The sequence below is a fragment of the Helicoverpa zea genome, chromosome 20 (assembly GCF_022581195.2).
Source record: "Helicoverpa zea isolate HzStark_Cry1AcR chromosome 20, ilHelZeax1.1, whole genome shotgun sequence".
Classification (NCBI taxonomy): Eukaryota; Metazoa; Arthropoda; class Insecta; order Lepidoptera; family Noctuidae; genus Helicoverpa; species Helicoverpa zea.
Window position 1 is genome coordinate 4,194,937 of NC_061471.1, and position 21,095 is coordinate 4,216,031.

General features: G+C 35.2%; 1 protein-coding gene across 2 annotated transcripts in view; it reads right to left on the reverse strand.

Annotated features, from left to right (window-relative positions):
- The window catches only part of LOC124639935 (zinc finger protein 541), a 244,759-nt gene that overhangs the window by 164,628 nt on the left and 59,036 nt on the right, over window positions 1–21,095 (reverse strand). For both annotated transcript variants that reach the window (XM_047177447.1, XM_047177446.1), the window contains exon 2: window positions 1,498–1,547. In XM_047177447.1, coding sequence (XP_047033403.1) covers window positions 1,498–1,518 — 21 coding nt within the window. In that variant the 5' untranslated portion in view covers window positions 1,519–1,547. The remainder of the gene's footprint in view (window positions 1–1,497; window positions 1,548–21,095) is intronic.

Here is a 21,095-nt window from a genome sequence, read left to right on the forward strand (position 1 = left end):
CGATGGAGGTCCATTTAAACTGGCCACTTTATACCTGGGAGAGAACAGTGATGAGCCAACTCGCAGTTACGTACCTCAATCGCCGGCTGTTAAGCTCCAAACGAGGCCTTATGGCCGACGGAAAAATAGCAAATAAAACAGAGGAACCGTGGAGCCGGTTTGTTAAAAGAAATGCTTTGATGGTTTTAATTTTGAAATTAAGCAATGATGGACTAGAATGATTTAAGTTAATAAGTAACACTCCTTGTGATAGAAAAAATGCTATGATTATTGTCTAATTGAGAGAATTTAAAAATTATATTCTACATATTATGCTTAGAATTAATTTTGGATATACATTTATTGTAACTGTTTGAATGAGTTTTAACAATACTCATCACGTTGTAAACTTTGCATGTTATAAATATTAGAAAACTTTGGCTATAATGTAAAACGTTTTCAAGGCGAAACGGCAATTTCCGAGCCACCGGGTAATCTCCCGGTATAAATTTCACCTACTAGTTAATGTTACTACTTCCCTGAAGAGAAAACATGTTTTTATACACTGACGCTATTTTTATACTGAAGACACCGAGGTCATTACAAATTATGGTAATTCTTATGTTATGTCCCATTTGCTTATACAAGTTGTTCAAATAGGATCAAGACTTTTCGAATTATAATAATGCATCTTTAATTTACAGAAAAATAAAACGTAGTTTATTTTTCACTATAAATCTTTAACAGAACAGTAAAATAAAGACGTTTTTCAAATTGAAGATATAAAACCTGATAACATCATTATTCACGATGCGGACATAGGTACTTTATCACGGTCCGCTGTCACATAATGTATCCGAAGCCCTTTAAACCACTTCGGCTATTTAAAGCTATTGAATCATCGCGTACTTAAAACAGATCATTTCTAACAAATCGACGATGAAAATATGTTACGTCTCGTCTCGGCAACAGTATTCCCCCAATTCTCCCCACTCAACTTTAGTGAAGTCCTCGACGAAAATTTATCACATAGCGAAAGACGAGATTTGAAGCAGAAACGGTGCCAATTAGCGAAGTGTATAATAGGCCGATATTCACGACGGATTGAACCCTGTTAATGAGATGACTGCATGTTTCTAACGTGTTTTACAATATTAATTTTAAGCCAGCTACACAAGAGGCAATATGAAAATCATTTCCAAATGGTAATATCAAAGCTTAGTGTTTAAATTCATTGGGATATTTGTCAGTTCGATGTTCAACACACGGCTTTATTAATTCATGTATTCCGATGTCCGTGGAGTGAATTTTAGGAACAATGTTGATTAGAATTTCAGCTTTATCAGTCGCAAATACTGTAATATTGCTGTCGTGAATTCTGAGTAGTTTTAGTGTATACATTTACGAAGCTCCTATGTTTGTGGTTGAATAGCTGGAATTATTTTGAATGAGAATTTTATATTTACATTTAAATGATATCGGTATGGGTACATAATGACAAAGATTAGCAAAACTTACCGAGTTCACAGCCGCCATCATGCATGGGCGGAGCCGGCTACCAACACATCCTGAAACAACAAAATAACTAATATTAATAGGCATTATACTTAGTATAAAATAAATAAGTAATTATATATATATTATATTATATATATATTTTTTTTTTATTGTTCTACTAGGAAAGTTTTTTTTTGTGTTGTAAATATCTATGTATATAACTTTGTTAATTAAGTATTATTAAATATTCACAATATTAATTTAATTAGAAATATAAACCCTCGCGCGTAAAGTAATTTATGAATGAAGTTTTTAAATCCTAATCACAACGAAAATGACTAATATGTACTATGTATAAGCATATAGTTAAAATCAGTCAGAGAATTAAAAAAAAAATCGGAATTGGGATTTTTCTCCTTTTCATAGGTCGGTTAAAAATATTTGTTTAATGTCTTAAAATGTTATCAAAATACTGTACCTACCTATGGCATCTATAGAACATAACATACTTTAGTTTCGAATGTGAAAATGAAGAATCATAAAGTGAATTAACCTAAAAGTGATATTGTAAACGCTGGAAGCTCGGCCTTGTTGACATTTGTATGATGTTGTATGTGAGTCAATGCTGTCTAGTGTGGGGCGGGTCGTATATACGTAGGGCTGTAACTTGTTGACTGATCACACCGACTGATGAGGTTAGAACGAAGAATTTTCAGAGAGCCTGTATAAATATTGCCTACGTCACGGGTCACTCATGAATAGAGTAAGTACTCGACAGTGTTTTATTTTTCTAGTCGATTAATAATTCTTTGGAAAACATAGCGACACATTAAATATCTTATTAGCTAGATTAAATATCTTTTGTTAATCTTTTAAGCATGAGTCGAGATTTGCAGAGAAATAAAAGAGTAGTTAATGAGTGACATGACAGAAATCAAGGTTTATATACTTCTTAAATTCACATGTCTCTCTCTCATCTCAAAATATTGTACTGCAAAAAAATCTGCTCACATTTTTCCACGGGATAGGTTAGTTTGTGCGAACGTCACATATTTTTTTGTAATTCTTCAGCAACCCTACAATAAGCATTGCAATGCTCTACAAAAATAAGCCTTAACACAATGGCGTAGGTCATAAAATCAGTCATATTAGTTATAAGATGTCTCGCGACAAATAGAATGGTAGTGTTCACAGTCAGTGGGGCAAACTTCCAAGTCCATTAATAAAATTGAATCAGACGGACATTCCGAAGCACAATGTGCACGTGTTGAGATAAATAAAACTTCACGATATTAGTGGATGCAGACTACGAGTTTTGACCGCAAATAGATACCAGATATTAAAATAAATATTCACTTTTGAAAATAAAACGTTGACGTTGAAAATAAATTATCTCAAAATATTAATTTAGGTACAACACTGATTTTCTTGAACAAGTTTTTCTTCACGGGTATCATGAAAATCAAAGTAACTATTTCCTATCGTTGAACCGAGTCGAGTAGGCGGCTGTAAAAAAGAAACTTAGAATTTTCAAAGCTCTCCAAGTTTAGAGGAAAGGCCAATAAAATGAAGAATGGAGCAAAGAGCCAATATAAAAACTAACTCGTTGTCAAGGAGCTTTTTTTAGAAAATTAATACCTTCCAAGGGGTTTTCCTTTTAAATGGAGATGTCGATAGCAAAATATAACATTGTCACAAAATACAACGTTAAACTCTTTTGAAATTGTTGTTGCAGCGAAAAATTTAAAAACAAAAAAATAAGCACCCGTTCTTTGCTACCCAAAAAAACATTTTCGATGCCTGTTCATAGACTGGGCACTCTAATAAAGGTACCAACAGCGAATTTCACATAATACCTAGACTTTCATTAATAATTCTGCGGTCTAAAAAAAGGTTTTAAAAGGAAAAACATCTAGGTATATTAATAGACCAGTTTTTTGACAAAATAAGGCCATATCACCTGACTATGTTTTTCAATGGCCGCTCTATAAACTACGGGAGCGCTGACGTCACAACATTTGACTTGAGATGTGCCATCCCAGTGCGCTTGAGTGGCACGTTACTCGCTTCATTAAACCCGTCAATATTAGTTATTGGCTGAAAGAGATATTCAAGTGTATCGGTGTTAAGTGTTTCAATATTTAGAGGTTTATTTGAATATGCTGTTTGTTTTGCATTGTGTTTTGTACTTAACATAGAAATTAGTTAGCACTCATTTTTTTCTGTAAAAAGTTATTTCACTGCAGTTATTACTTCTTTTTTACGTATTACTTCTGACAATTATGTTCACACCAAAAACAACCGAGTTTGAAATCAACGTTCAGTTTTACATAAGCATCCATTAAACTGTGATTTTTAGACGAAACAATATGCGTGTACGTAACAATATATGTACGTATGTTATTGCTGAAATTCAGTTTTTGAGAAAGGCTTTGAAATGTCTCCTTCAACATAGTAATCTATTGCTACTGAATAGAATAAAATGAAAAGTTCAGTCACGTTTGCTCAATGTGAGGCAAGCGATAAAATCGTTGTTTTATGACCAAACTTTGGATAGAGACGACGAAAACTTCTTGTTTACGTATTGCACGTAACTGTACCCTAAAACTACAGTACAGTTGGGCACAAAAGTGTAACAATCTTGATGCTTTTATTTTAATGTAGGTCAATTTAAACTTCACATTTCTATCATAGAATTTGCCCGTGAGATATTAATTTACCTATTGAGATGAGGTGCTACGTTAAAATTCTATATAATTATTAAAATATCAACATCTAGATGTAAAAATCTGCAAATAGGTAGGTACTTCATAAAGACCTGAAGTTCAGCCAAATTCTTCGCTACACCAGCATTAAATTAAGATCCCTTCAAAGTAGGTAAATAACACAGAGTTTTAAGGTGAAATTTAAAAACCCCGACTATAATTTAATCGGTCGGATAAAGGACAGACGACGTACCTACTGGGTTTAAAAATTCATTTATTACAAGTCGTAAGCCCGTGCCAAGAGCTGGACCAAGATGATTGATAGCCTGTCAGAATGGATGCCTCTTGTTATGATATATTATTTTAATATTATTTTAACGGTATGTAAAATTTGGACTTTTTTATTATTATTTGGAACTTGCCAAGATCTTTGGATAAGGTTATTTGACACGTCTCGTTGCTTGGCCGGTCTCAATTTAAAGGGTCAAACATATAAACAGATATTCTAACATTTGTCTAGTCATATATGCCTTTTTGTAACTACATTTTGTAATAGGTAACATAACAATGGAGATTTCAAATTTTACTTCCTCAACAATATAAACTAAAAAAATATCCGACTTTTGTTATATGTTACCGTTCTATTTCATTTCATAGATGGGTGCTATGTTCATAAAATCCCGAAAAATGGGGGCTAAAATCTGCTAGTAGCTTTTACTTAATCCAGACATAGATTTAAACAAAAATGAAAATGGCTGACCAATAGCCAAAAATTCCTAATATCAATTTGACTAGTAGACAAAAACCTATTTTCTGCAAAGTTATCGACTTATAGGAAAACCTGTACGGTAATTGAGGGCTGATAAAGTTATAGGTACCGATCATAAACTAATTCAGGGTAATGCTACTTTAATAATCGTATTGAAAAGCTTACAAGACTGAACTTTAAAGGTCACAGCCTACAGCCGTATCATTTGTTATCCGAATAAAACATAACCAGGTTATATTAAAAATGAAGACAAAGCTGTTTAGTTAGGCCGGCTCGCCATCATTTTTATCACTTTGCTCAAAAACTTTAATAAAGTAGACAAAAGACACAAGGCAACATTGCAGGTGAATTATTACATTTTTATGCACAAGAAGTGTTTTTAATTTTGTCACGTAGTACTAAGGCGAGCTAAGGTATGCTGGATATTCATCAAAAAGGATTTATTAAATAATGTTATGAAAAGGAAGAGTACGGTATTTAGATTGTGTGTTCTTTTTTTCTTAAAATTGGAAAAGGAATTTTTAATTTCAGCGAGATCAATTTATTCCTGGTACTTCATATATCACATTATAATACCTACATAGGACTGATACGAGAGACTATAATATACGGAGCTAACAAGTTATAAGTTTACCATGTAACCACCTCTCTACCTACTGAAAAATAAGATAGGTATATGAATTTCCGAACCATATTTTTAAACTTACCCACGGAACCATAAAGCCAAACAAAAGTCATAACGCTAATGGCGGTTATTAGAAAAAGGATGAATAAATTCATTAGAAAAACGTAGTGGCCTGTGTTTAAAACAAAAGTACAAAAGAGTTTGCATTGTTCCAAAGAGGTAATCTCCCGTATCAGCCCGTATAAAAGGCAGCATGGTTCAATTACTAAATTAAAAAAGCCGACGGCGCTTCTATAATCAATTTAGTTCAATGTACTGATTTGATTTGTCAACCTCCAGCCGACCTAGAGTTGCGTTTTGTTTAAAAAGGCCAAGTTAGAATCGGATTTGTGCGGGGGAGCGATCCGTATTGTACCTACTGATAAAGCTTGAGGGTCACTTTGAAATTGGCCACGTGAAAGAGATACCTAAAATGCCAGAGGACAAGTATTGGGAAAGTAGTTATTAATGTACTATATCCTACCCAAAAACATGTTAACAGATGACTGATTCTGCAAAAATAATTTCTTTTCATCCATTTGTTTTTTGATTATTTTTATTTCTTGGGAGGTTATTTCAGGTCTGACGAAACAGTTGTTTACAGATATAGAGATGTTTATAAAGTTTTTAATCTTATACGAAAAGACGAGATCTTCATGACTCAAGCGCAAGTTTTTTTTCGGTACTGTCCAACTTTTAAACCTAGTAAGTAGATGTAAATAGAATTAAAACACATCCCAATACCTATTAAAAATAAAAAGAATGGAATTAAAAGAAATAAAACCAAAACGCTCACGGGAGCCACGTTGATGTAGACATAAAGTAAAATGGCCGAAACCATTAGCAAAATTGAATTAGTGGCCAGTATTGGTTGACAATGGCACTCCACCGGCCGGTACAAAGCAGGATAATCCCTAAAAGAACCAAATTCAGACTGTTCAATAGGTACATATGCTTCATTCACTGTTTGCCTGACAAAGACCATGCAGGATTAAAAAGGTTGTATATCTACTAGGTTAATAAATATGGCCTGTCTGCTTTGTTTACCCTTTGTTATCTTTGGCCAGGATATTTCATTTGTCAGAAGTAGGTACTTTTATTTTGGTCCCTTGAATGAAGGTTCGGAGATCGTGTTTGAAGTGTTTGGAGTGATGTGGAAATATTATATAGTAGAATATGCATTTATGTATGTAGAAATCAAATAGACATTTCGACGAAGCACTTACCTATCTACATTTTTATGAGATGTTCGTATTGCCCGTTCAATCATTCTTACTTTATTACATCAGGAGCCATCATCTAGTAAACTACCGATTATTTAAACGTAGATACGGTTGGTGGTCATATATTATCGGATTGGCATGACAGATGTTTATTGCTTTGGCAGTAATCTCGGTCAAGTTCCTATATGGGCCAAATCGGACGTTCAACATTGGCGCCCGGTACGTACCGTTCAGAAAATACTTTTAAAACTGGACTCGTAAACCTCGTAACATTTACGAGTCCCTAATTAAAGTTAAGAGCGCCTTTACGTGTACGTTTTATTAATAAAGAACAGGAAAATTCACTTAGTATAAAAACAGCAATAAAAGCAAACACAGCACAAAGTGTTGTCATTGAAGAGCATAATAAAAGACATTTTTCCAGATCTCTTTTCATGAAAACTAATTAATTTACTTATTCAATATAGAACAAAAGCATCCCTTTTCAATAACGAAAACCTTCGCTTCAAAAGCTCAAACGAACTCCGAAATTGCTTTAGTACACATAAAGAATTCTGCACAACTTGACAGTGCAGAACTGAACAAAGCACATTAGCCAGCACAAACGTTTGCCAATTTCTTTAGAGCCTTGTTACCGCATGCGAACATAAAGTGCTCATTATTCCATAAGGCCTAATGCAGACGAGCGTTTTGACAACAACTCACTGAAGCCGTCTACTCAAACGTGATTTTGTACTCACAACCCGCATAATCAATTGTAGTGCTTGCATATTGCAACCTTGTATGATCGTCTGAACAAAGATTATTATTTTTGGAGATGATCTACGAATGGTATAATCTGTCAATCAGATGTTAAACGTTTCCATCAACAAACACCTACTCACGTGTTGTAAGACTTTATGTTAAGAAAATGGGTCTATTTCTAGTTCGCATAATATGAAGTTGTATTAATTAGGTGCTTGTTTTACCAATTTGAGTCGATCGTCTGCGTTGCCCGTAAGGTCGGCCGTCAATGGCTGTCTGCCGGAGCCATGTTTATATCACAATAAAACATTGTTTTACGACAAATGCCGAGCAATTCCGAGTCCCGGCGCGACGGGTGATTCTTTTATTTTCCTCTACAATGGTGTCAATTGTTCTGGTAAATGTTTGCTGCAGTTCGCGCGTCTTTGAAAATGGCGTTCGCTAATTTGATTACTGTTGTTTGGAATTAGATGGTTTGTTATAACTTTTTATGAAAGAGTTATTTCTTGCAATAAATGTAAAAGAAAACGAATGTAAAACAGGCTCTGTTTTCGCAGCAGGACATAAATATTTCAAACAATTTGTCATTTTTCTTTCCTTGAAAAATGGCACATGGCGATGAGTTAACTTTAGCTCCTCTTTCTGCTCTGTTCTTTGCTTTTCACTTTCAGTATATATCTGTCCATCTCGTTTGTCAAAACTTCCTGCAATATTTAAGCTATTTACCAAACATTTCTCTTTCATCCACATAAATAACAAATATGAATACACACTATCGTTCTTGGAATTTGAGCTGCAAACACTAATCTTCAGATGTATATAAAGGTATCGTGTTTCGTGTAGTACGTCAATGGATTCTGTAGCATTCATCGTGACGTCATACTCCGTTTTGGTAGCCATGTTGCCATCCCGTGTTCTTGCTTTATTAGGGAGTGAGTTCCTTATGTCTATCGTAAACATGTAATGACTAATGCGATGCGCGTGCCTGATGCAGTTGTTTTAACATGACCGTCTTATGTTACATGTAGTTCAATAATGAGATAAATGTATTTTTTAAAATATGACAGAAAATAAATTGTTGTTAACAAAGTGTGTCCACACTGATGTGGGATGTACGTTTAAGATAAAGTCATTGTATGTCAGTGTATAATGGTCTAAGTACAATATTTTAACAGATCAATAAAACACTTAGATCTTAAAAGCAGAAACTTCCACGTGCAACAAAATGTAATAACAATGTACAGAAACTTGACAGTTTTATTTCACTTATGATTTAGAAGATCATAACACATCTTCAAGATGATTCTCGAACAAATAGAGTTTCATTGTACAAGACTAGAGTACTCAAAATCATTCATCAAAACGATACATAATTTATGAATGAACGTTGAAGTGTGTCCAAATACGTAATGTGCCAAACAGTTACGAGTAGTCTGATGTGTCTATCTCTAGACTCTACAAGTACTCTACAGACACAAAAACTCAGTTTATACTGTATGGTAACGTTAATACACATCGTCAATTTATCTTTCTGAGCAATATTCCTAGGTTCATTCAGGTCAATTGAGCTTTCATGAATGTACTCACGCAGCACTGCTAAAATATATAGACCGAATATCAGTTATGTTAAAGTGACTGCAATGACACAGCGGAAACAATTTCTTAAACTTTACTTTTATATTTCTTACCCTGTTTTCTGTGGATCCAACATTGCTCACTTATTTCGAACTACCATTTCCTTATAACCATATAATTGAGCTGAATGAATATGCGCTTGGCATGAAAGCCAAATACAGGAACCTTATATTCCTTTCAAGAAAACCGTCTTTATATACATATGTACATACATGTTTGTATGCTTCACGAGGCTCCACCCACGAAGTAAGGAAAGATGACCGGAGATGCCAGGTAAGGTAGGTAGGTTGGCAAGTAAGGCAGGTAGGTCAGGAGCCTTCTCATATGTCAAAGACGGTGGGCATGGCTAAAACTAGCGAACAATTCTGTGTTAGGGTTCCGTGAGACATCGGTCGACTATTTTCGCTTTCACAAAAAATGGGTGGATTCCAAAGAAGCAATATAAGGGTGGAGAGACGTTTATCGTCCCCAGCACACCTGCATCTTATCGACGCTGCTTTCTTATGAGATTTTCCGCTACGGCATCTCCGCTCGTCATTTTGTTCTCCATGTCTCCACCTGATAGATGTATCGTGGATGAATGTATTAGATCAATCATGGTAACCCGATGTATCGCAGTCTGGCCCTGACAGGGACATAGATAGCGATATGTCAATGCTTGATGAAGTGCTTCAATTATACATAGTATTCCTAAGAGCATGGTTCTTATTACAGGGTATATAGTACGCTGTGTAGGACTTGCTCAAGATTAATTTATATTGTCAGGTGAGAGAATACTTAAACAGAATTTCCGAAGCATTTTAGTTGTCTTAAATCGTGATTACAAAAAAAGGTTCCATGGAAAAGTCTGTTATGTCTCCCATTCTGAAGTGATTGAAAAAAGATTTCAAATGTAATTTTCTGCAATCACAATACTATGTATGATACAAATATCATCATCATTATCCTACTACCCGTATCCCAATTTTATTTGGAGTTGGCACAGCATGTTTTCTTTTCCATACACATAACCTCCATATTAATAAAGGCACACTTCAAACAGCACATTTACAACAAGACCATACTCATATGTTCAAAGAAAACTCATTCTTAACGCAATAACGTGCAATTCCAAGTAATTGTGAGCGGAGTTGTGAATGTTACATAATACTCCGTAGGTTGAGGCTGCATATGTTGCGATGTACTAATTATGTCAGCAGGATTCATCGCTTCAGGATTGTGTTGCTAACTCGCTTAGCATACGGCGGTGTACTTACAGACGGAATTGCAAACTTGTGCTGGTAAGGCTGTATTGGTATTGTAATTGAATGGTTTTGTATGTGCTTATCTTATAACAAAAGCTTTTTTAAAATATATTATTGTAGAATAAAATAAGGGATATATAGTCATATAGGACTTAAATGTGCCTGTTATTACCAACGTGGCTAATTCAAAGACATAGGTTTTTCTAGTGTTAATTGAGGATATAAAAAAAAATGTTGAAGAGACCTTAGCATAGACAACTGTAATAAGTCTAGCCAAAATCTTCCATATAGATACAGGCACAAAAATAAACATCTGTACATACGTTACAATATTCATACAGTCATCGATAAACATAGGGCCCAGTCACCCGACACTCCGAACGTCACCTGGCTACATGACACGGTGACACACGACTGATGGAGTCGTCTGATGGAGTGTCACAATGTCACACTGGCCGAACGCTGCGTCACTGTGTCTCGGCTGAAACTGTTAACGTCAACTATAACGTTCTGCTGCGAACGCTATTTTGACGTACAGCTGCTGCTGAAGGGTTATATAAAACGCTTTTTAATGACTTTAGGATGTGATATCCAAGTAAAGTATAGTTCAGCTTTGAAACTCTTGTATTTTAGATTATTAAATTCTTTCAATATCGCATGCTTTTCAAGAAGAAAAAATCAGGTTGTAGTCGTTACTTTGTGAACCCATGCTTCTCCGTACACCCGAAAAAAATTACCTATAGTTACCTGGGCCATGTAAAAATTTCAGTTGATTCCTGAGTTTAGCGCGTTCAAACAAACAGACAGATAAAAAAAGAATACAGTTTATACATTTGTTTGAATTGAATTAGGGTAGACTCTCAGGCGAAAACAGGGGAAACACTTCAACTATTCAAGCCACGATTCACCGACTGATTAGTATCACAATCCAATCGCCTGTGGTATCCAAATAGTCAAGAAATAGAGATAAGAAACGAATTCCAAAACGAATTCTTGTTCTCGATCCGATAGGTATAAGAAAACAAACTAACAATAAATCCAGCGAATGAGCTCCAATATTTCTATTTACGTCCCAAACGGTATCATTTGAATAATTTCCACGATTCCGCAGATTCCTAATTTCGAGTTGTCTATAGAGATTCGCGACAATAGGGGCTCTTTCTATGTCTGAGGAGGGCGGAGTGGGGGCACCCAGTCAGCCCCCTTACGAAGTAATGTCTAAAAGTGAATGCTTACGACGCTTTTTGTGAGAACTGCGCTACTAACCTTGTCGGTTGCGTCGTTTGGCGACTTGAGAACTTGGAACTCGTTTCCGATTCTCGGTAACACGGATTCTATGTTTGTATTTGTTATGTCTGTTTCCTTTAAAGGAGTACTTTACGGTATTTCCTAGCTTTCTCAAGTCCATTTTCGTTGTGTGTTTTGCGAACTCTCAGTGCCTTTGCCATCAAAAGCACATAAAAATTATAAGTTACGGCATGCTGTTGGTAAAGTTTGTTTTTGTGTTTACAACACTTTACCTTTAGCAAAGTTAAGTTGTAAACAAAATTGTGATTATTTTGCTAGTAACCAAATACCGTCTACCTACCTACTTTAAGAATATCGACATACTATTTAAACTAAAGAAGAGAAAACTATTTGTTGTGAAAAGTATTTTGCCAAGCATTTTCTATTCACATCCACCGCCACAGGCCCCATAACATACGATCCCATTGATATACGACATTCATTGCGTATTGGTCACCGATCTCCATACATCGGTATCGTAGGAAACTGAGAGAAGTTCAGTAAATCCATCACTTTAATGGATCCTCTATAGATTATCTGGCACGGGTATCTTCAGGTCTATATTCGGTTGCAAACTGCTGAATGTATGACACGAAGAGACGTGTACAAACATTAGTAATACAGTGTCGCCGGTATCTGGTCGCATTGATGGTCGGAAGGCGGATCGTATGTTACCTAAGGCTTGTTTGTGAGACTGTGTGTTGAATGTAGTGCGCACCGAATCAAATTGGACTGTCTGTGGCGAAATGTGAGGTTGTATGTGTCTTTAATATTTATTTATTTTATTTAAAATACTTTTTGCACATTGTACAATGGCGGACTTAACGCCTTAGGCGTTCTCTGCCAGTCTACCTTAGGGTGGTGGTGAAATAGAAGTGGTAGGTGCAACACAATTTGAGCATCAGTGGAAGATAATAAAAATATATATTTATGCTTAAATAAATATAATATATATATATATATAACTATATATATGTACAACTGTATCCAGGAGAATGTAGGAGAAGATGGTAAGAAAAATGAACTACTGTAATGATTCCGCCAACTTGCCATGGATGTGATTTCGCAGTTTCATTTTAAAAGTGTGTCGACTATTTACCATCCTGACCTCCAGAGGTAGCTCATTCCAGAGAAGAATAGATTTCACAAAGAAGGAAGAGTGAATAATGTCTGAACGGTGAGCAGGGCAGTGAAGAAGACGATTATTAGAGGAGCGGAGATTTTTGTTATGCTGAGAACACACATACTGAAAGTGAGAGGTTAAATAGGAAGGTGAAGACGGGGTATAAAGTATAGAAAAAAGAGTAGTTAATACCCTCATCACACGTCGTTGTCTTATCGGTAGCCATTTAAGTTGCGCTCGATACGCTGACACATGATCGTACTTGCGAAGATTAAAAACGAATCGAATGCAATTGTTGAGAAGCCGGTCGAGTTTATTGAGCAGATCTGCATTCAGGTCATAGTAGCTTAATACTTCAAGTTCTCACACTACATAACTTTATGAAATAAATGACAATGCCTGTTTGTGATTTTGTTAGAAGATTTAATGAGTTTTGGTAGGATAAAACTATAGAATTCAATTGTGTGCTACGTTAAAGCGTCAGTCAGTTCAATTAAAATAAAATAAAAGTGAAAATTACATACCTACACAAATTCTGAACTACAAGTACGAATGCCTTGTCAAATCAAAGTCGACAAAACACTGATCACCATTGCGGAAAACAAAAGAAAATCCTGCTGTTCACTCAGAATGAGAGACGGCAGTGTTTAGAACGAACATTTATTATTTTTGAAAGACAGCGTCACGTGAGTAGTTCCACATTCCCAATGTTTCTTAGTAACAACGCAAAAAAAAACTAGTGTTAAATTCGGACTATTATTTTGATCGTGTTTTGTCATCAAGTCGGAAATCTGAGCGTCTTTTTAAAACAAATGAACAATTAACTGGGTAAATTAATTTTATACAAAATTTTCGGTTTTTCCTCAAAAATAATTTGCACCTTTTAGATGTCATACTGTGATCTCCATTAACGAACTTATAAACATTTGAGCATCAAGTAAATGGATCGTCATCACAGTTTAAACTAAAACCACTCATGTGGTTTATATACCAATGACTTGGGTATTTGTGTACTTGATAGATACCTAGTTGACTAAGCTGCACCGAAGCGTCTGCTTTGATCTTCCGCTTAGAAGGCTATAGGAGTGCCGTAAGACATTATGTATATACAAATCACTTGGACAACAAACGGACTGAACATCTGAGACGTCATATGGAGGCTCTATCGAGTATTGATAGGAATTGAAGCGGCAAGCCTGTATTCAAACGCATACAGGTGACAATTTAGCAAATGAATTGCCGACTGAATACCTTATCCTTTATATACCTGTATTGATATTTGAATTGAATATGCATAGTGTTGATAGAACAACAGAGATCTATATATGATTGTAGTTGACAGGGGAACAAATATATTACGGAAAATTCTAATGTCATAGGAAAAGAAAGTTTTTTTTTATATCAGCAAACAAAATTTTACATACCTAGAAAAAACCCTAGTAGAACATTAATCTTATTATAAGACGCATTGTTAAAAGAACCAGGTAAAACTTGCGTACACTCGTTACAGAACTTCAGAAAATAAAGTTAAGTTGCAAAAGAAACTGTTATGCAGTCCATTTCTCGCAGCAAGTTGCAGTAAATCAAAGCAAGTAAGTGATACTTGCACATGTTTATAGCAACTTCAGTTCTGAAGTAAAAGTTGGAGCTCGAAGCAAGCAAACTTGTTCTTAAGAAAAACTGGCTTGTCAAAGAGGGTCAAATATATGCCAAGTTATTTTACAGTTGGTGTGACTGATACGTAAGGCTGCCTTTTAAGTTCTGTCGTTTGCTAACTTCGCGCGATTATTAAAAAAAATATATATGCCACTTTTATCTTCCTGAATTTAGAATTTTAAAACAAAAGAATGTTTTTAAATTGGTCGAATAGTTTTATTGTATCGTCCATTCAAACGTGGCAGGTCGGTTGTAAAAATGGAAATGTCTAAGGAAAATTTGCGTGCGATAATTTTCTAGAATTTTAAAAAGGGGTTGTCGCGACTTTAGTGCTTTGAAGAGATTAGTTCTGTATTTAATAATGTAGCACCATGCCTTAGGACCGTAGAAAGCAAATATTTAGGATTTCAATGTGGCCACTCTAGCCTCAGTGACAAGCCACGTGAAGGTCGCCCAAAAAACGCCATGACAGAAGATAATATCGACGTCGTGCGGCAGCTAATTCTCGCAGACCGATATGTAACATACTGTGAAATAGAGGCATCCATGGGCATTTCAGGGACCACTATCCAAAAAATTCTGCACGAAGAACTTGGCGTAAAAAAGTTGATCTCTCGTTGAATACCCCATTTGCTTAGCGACGACCAACAAACAGCCCGAGTAAGTTGGTGTCGCAAAACTCCGCAGCGATTTAACGGAGGAGAGTCAAAGCATGTCTATGATATAGTCAGGGGTGACGAGTCTTGGATATATGCTTGCGATCCATATTCCAAGCAGCAGTCAACTGTCTGGGTCTTCCAAGACGAGCCAAAACCGACCGGAGTCATTCCTTCAAGAATCACTTTAAAAAAAAATGGTTGCCTCGTTTGTGGCAAAGGGTGGCCACCTCGCCACTATTGTACTAGAATATTGCAAAACGGTTACCGCTGACTAGTATACCACTATTTGTTGGCCACAAATCATCACCGAATTTAGAAAAAAAAATTCAAGACGTCGAATGATCCTGCACCATGACAGTGTAAGTTCGCACACCGCCCGCCAAACAAATACGTTTTCGAATTCCAAAAATGTTGAAATTTTGGATTATCCACCTGACAGGCCTTACTTAAGCACTAACTATTTTATTACAAACCCCAAAATTAAGCAAATTCGTGGTCTACCTTTCAGAACACCTGAAGAAGCTGTTGACGCTTGCAAATAGGCCGTTTTGACTACCCCTACTTTGGAATGGAATAAATATTTCAAAAACTTGTTTGAACGTATGCAAAAGTACATGAAATATCCCTAAGTATTCTTAAAAAAACAATAAACAGTAATAAACTATTGGATTGTCTATACTTATTTCAAACGACACAACTTAAAAGGCAGCCCTTAGAAGAACCTATTTATCCTAGATTTTTACATGCATTTTAGGCAGATTTTGATTATTAATTAACGTTACTAATGATGAGATTAAGTTTTCTATAGCATTTTGGTATAGGGTTAAAGTGCGTAAGTACCTACGTTCCGTTGAGAAAACTATAGTTCGGCCATTCAGAGAATGCGTTCCTGACACGTCGCGATTGAACTGACGACGTAACTTTGCAATGGCGTTGCAGTTACGATAAAAATATTTTTGCTGGTTGTTTACCGTTTTAACAATTGAGGAGCATTAAAACAACATTATTATATCAATAATCAATGAATGTAGTTACGTCGTCAGTTCAATCGCGACGTGTCAGGAACGCATTCTCTGAATGGCCGAACTATAGCGGAAACTTCGCTAGTGCAAAAGAGTTGTAAGGATGCGTTTAGACTAAATAAATAAACAAAAAACGAATGTTCTTATCCTATCAAATTCTTTCGATGCTCTCTCTAAAAAAATTTGATCGGTGGGGATAGAACGAGCATTCGCTTGTTTTATTTAAACGCACTCTAAGATGACGTCACATTTTTAAGTCTATACAATCCTTTCTCTGACAAAGATAAATTACCACCTAAAGTTCAACGTAAAATAGTTAAGCAGGTACCTCTTTAGGGCCACAAACTGTATTCTTACTTGCAAGAAATGGTATATTTAGTATTCTGCAGTTACGGTGTTTCTCTCGAACGCCGCGAGCCAAGAATGTAATCCATTTAATGGATCACTGAGCGATGTGTCTGTGAACGATTCGGCTTGTATATTGTTTTGTATGTTTGTTTGTTTGTCACTAGCACGAGACTGCTTCTAATGTTGTATGTGTGGGTGTTGCTGGTATTTACTCGCACGATTTGCTTGCTGTTTGTCGGATATTTTTTTATAGGAATGTCATAAGTTTATTCGGCCACATCATTTGCAACTTTTTTCTTGTACTTCTGTCAATGAACTTGATCGTTAACTTTCCCATGACGACATATATTATAATTTGCATAAAGGGGTCCTAAAACATATTTTTCAATAAGTATTGTTTATTTACCTATACAAACAAACAACCTCTGCTAGTTATGATAAATCGGAACGATGCAAATAACAACGTAATTTGCAATAATCGTATTTGTACCGGCTGATACATTAATTAACGGATTCATTATAATTGAAGCGAGTAAAACAAATATATTTTCAAATATGCTGTTGTATTGGAAACGGCATACCACTTGAATGCCATCAATTTAATACAATTTGTATTTACAGATGTTTATCTGACTGAAGGACTATCATGTAAAGATTTCAGCTGACCGTGGTTTGATTATTGGAAATGATAAATTAATACCGTATTATTATGTTTTTAGTAGCTTATTGCAGATGCAAATAAATGGGAAAGTTTGAAAGAATCAATGTGTGTGTGAGTTCTTTTGGTAAAAAGTACTAAATGCATGTATACGTACTATAAATTGGAATAATACATAATTTATTTTTTATCCTGATGCTGGGAGTAATTCCCTCAGGAAGTGGTTAAAACGGAACGGACGGAAGTTAATCTTGAATATTACGAAAAACCTTTTTAGCACATATCAATATCAAAGGAATTAGTTCATTCAACCATTCAATTATGTTTATTAACTTTTTCGTGTGTAAGGTAAATTACCGATTTGTACGGCAGAGCCGAATACTGTAACAACACATTAAAATGATCATTAATTTTAAGGCCAGTAAGCAATTATAACGCTTGATCGGATAATTATCTGCTGTTTGATTTAATTTTATTAATTAATTCATTAAAGATGCGAAATTGAAACCGCTTTTTTTAAACGAAAAACAGATACTAATGTGTGACCCATATAACTCAGAAAATAAATTATAGTATGAGATGGCGTAGTAAAACATTACTATGATAATATAATTACCCTAAATCTGATATTTTTCTTCCATTTCGTTAATATCTTACCGCTGTTTGGTTTGTATTTAGCGAGATTGTTAGCAGAAGTATATTCCTGGTAATTTGCAGATGTTTTCAGAAGCTTTTGTTCTACTTCTGCGCAGCTGGCCTAGTTTCCTTGCATAAATATTTTTAAATGTCATTTTGTTAGCATTTGGCAACAGAGCTAATCTTGTTAAAAATCCGTAGACAAAATGTCTACACTGAATGAGACTAAAGAAACGAAGGGAGCGACGAAAGAGTTCAGTGAAAGATTGATTAGGTTCGCAGTAGTATGTTCGTTTCTATAACATATTGTGCGAATCAAGATGAGGTCTCGTAAAACAAGATGAAAGGCTTCTTCGCTAACAGAATCTTCGTAACGAGGTTTGCACGAAGAACATTCTCCACAGTTACAAAAGTTACAACTTTTTATGTACCTGTTGTGTCAAAGTACGTACATTTCAGCAAAACTTGTAAAGTCTGCTATCCATAACAAACATGTTCGCTCAAACTCAATATCATTATGTTGGCTATATTTAACGACCGTGTTCCTTTTATAAGAAATCAATCTACACATAAGTAAGAAAGTTCTCCCTTAGTAACTACTTACTCGCATGTTTGAAATAGACCAAATTGGCTCAAACTGCTCCAACAATCGCTTGTTCGGAACACGGCGTGCCGGGAGTCCATTCAAACACAAGACTATTCGGGAAACTTATTCAACTCTACGCTGATTTGTCATCCAATTACAAATAGCTGTACGCGTTTCGAACACACTTGGTACATTGTGCCCTACTGAGATACGCAAACAAGTTTCCTAGAGCGTAATGTATCGACGTAAGCAATTATCGGCATGGCTATTCAGCCTGTTACAGGCAGTTCGACGGCACGCGATAATTACTTCTGAATTTGATATGGGATCCAGTTATTATGCTGCGATTTATATCGGTATTACCTGTGTTCGATTTTGGTTCGTTCCTTTTTTGAATTATGGGGTATGGTTTACCTTCATGCTCTGATTAAAAACTCTTTCATTGTACCTTTTAGGTGACAAAATTAAAAATTGCTTTTATTTTATAAAATTGTGTTTAAAAGATACTTGTAGAAGCCGATGTCGGTGCGGTACTGTTCTTAATAAGCTTTTTATACATTGATCAAAAGCAGCTTGTACAATCTTTAGATTGAGCCATTGTACTCGGTCAGCTGGAAGTACCTAATAGGTTCGACCTTTGGTAAATCATAAGTAGGTCCACTAATTTACATAATGTAAAGCAACAGTCATTAGAGTCGTTTGAACGGACTCTGGACACTAACACTTTTTTAATAGAGGTATTTTTGGTACCAAACATATAAGAAGTAATACAATATCACTGCAGCAAGTAAATACATATACATTTTTGTCAACATAAAACGATATTATCACTCGGCCGCGCAGCCAGCACATGTTTGTTGTATGATATTTTTAGAAAATATTATCGGTCATAATGTGTGCCAAACATATGCAAATACATCTCATTTGCATGCTTTTCGTATGCGTTATACAATTATATAGTTGCGGAAAATTGCGCTTGGAGCTTGAATATGAAAGTTCAAAAAACATAACTGACCATAATATCGATATTAATTTGTATAATGAAAATGAGTAACTTAAATATACCTAATACATGATTTGATATTATTTGACGGCGCCAAGAATAGTATATTTATAAAATAAAGCCATTACGACGTACTTGGTCAAATTAAATCGCCAAGTACAACCTCAAGGCAATCACAAGAAAACCAGCCACAAAAACGCGACAATCCAAAGCTTAAGAAAATTACAACACAAAGATCTTCAAAACCAATATTATATTGTATTAACATTCCAAAATTTTCCTTATTAAGGGTAATGAAAACCAAAAAAAATGTAAAGAAATGAGGTCACGGCTGCCATAGCAACCTTGATTTTACGCTCCTCGTTACGACCCGTAAAAGTAACACCGAGTTCCCGCCCATAATTTAATTTAAAAAAATAAGGAAACTCTTTTGTTACGAAATTAAGTTAGGCCTGTAATTAAAACATAATATAATTGGGCCACGTTTATGAATGGCCTATTAATTTTAAGCTGGAGTCAAAAGGATTTTAATGTAAGGGTAGGGGCGTTTATTTTATGGAAAGTTTTCCAACTACCGGGGTTCAGGTGACTTGTTTGGGATCACCTGTATTGCGATTCCAACTGTGAACGAATTAATCCCTTGCAAAAGTTCTAGTTTTCATTACTAGTGGCCGACACGCGTGGGGTTTCAGTTGGAAAAGCCCCTACTCATGTACGGATAGTTATGTTCGCAACTCGTGTAAAAGAGTTTTATTTCCACCTCCATGTACCTGGAATTATAACAGATTCAGAGACCTAATCTTTTTTGCCAACTTAATGTAGAGTTATTAATAGTTTATACATTCATAAACTATTTATTCATAAATACCTACCTACTTATTACTTAGCCTGACCTTGCTTAGGTGTATACCAATAGAACTGATTGACGTGTTTATGAAAAGTGTGCGTAAAGACGAAGTTAAATATTACGAATTTCATAGTCTTTAAAGAAATAGACTTATAATAGAAACGCAACTATTTTTAATGACCGCCAATACCCAGTATAATAAACAGTACACAATAATGCCGTATATAATAGTAGTTCATAGAACAATGCCATACATCCATTCGTCGGATATCTCTGGCAGTGCACCAACTAATGGACAAGGCAACAAACATATCGTGTTGAGCGGAAATTTTATATCTCTGGTCATTAATATTCGGCCGCATGTTGGCTTTGAATATAGCTTTATTTTATTTGTTTTATACGCATCGTTTTCAGTCATCGATTGTGCTTTTATTTGCGTATTAAATAGTGTTTGCGTGTAGGTACCTATTATTTAAAATGTGGTAAATGACTTATTCAATTACAAAGGTATTTTCATAGAATAGCTACAATTAAATAGGTAAAATACCGTTGGAATTTTTGCTGTGGAATAATTTGTACAGATATATTAAAATAAAATATGAAAAAAAGTTTCAAACATGACCAGTACCAGAAAATGACTGAAATGTTATTTTACCAAAAAACTTACTTATTAAAAATAAAACTCAAAGACCATAACAACAACCTGTACTTTTCACAAAAAAATATTCCATCACATTCGTAGAAAAAATGCTTCATGAACATTAATAGTCCCTATAATATTTTCGCGACAAACTTTTACAACCGGCCCAT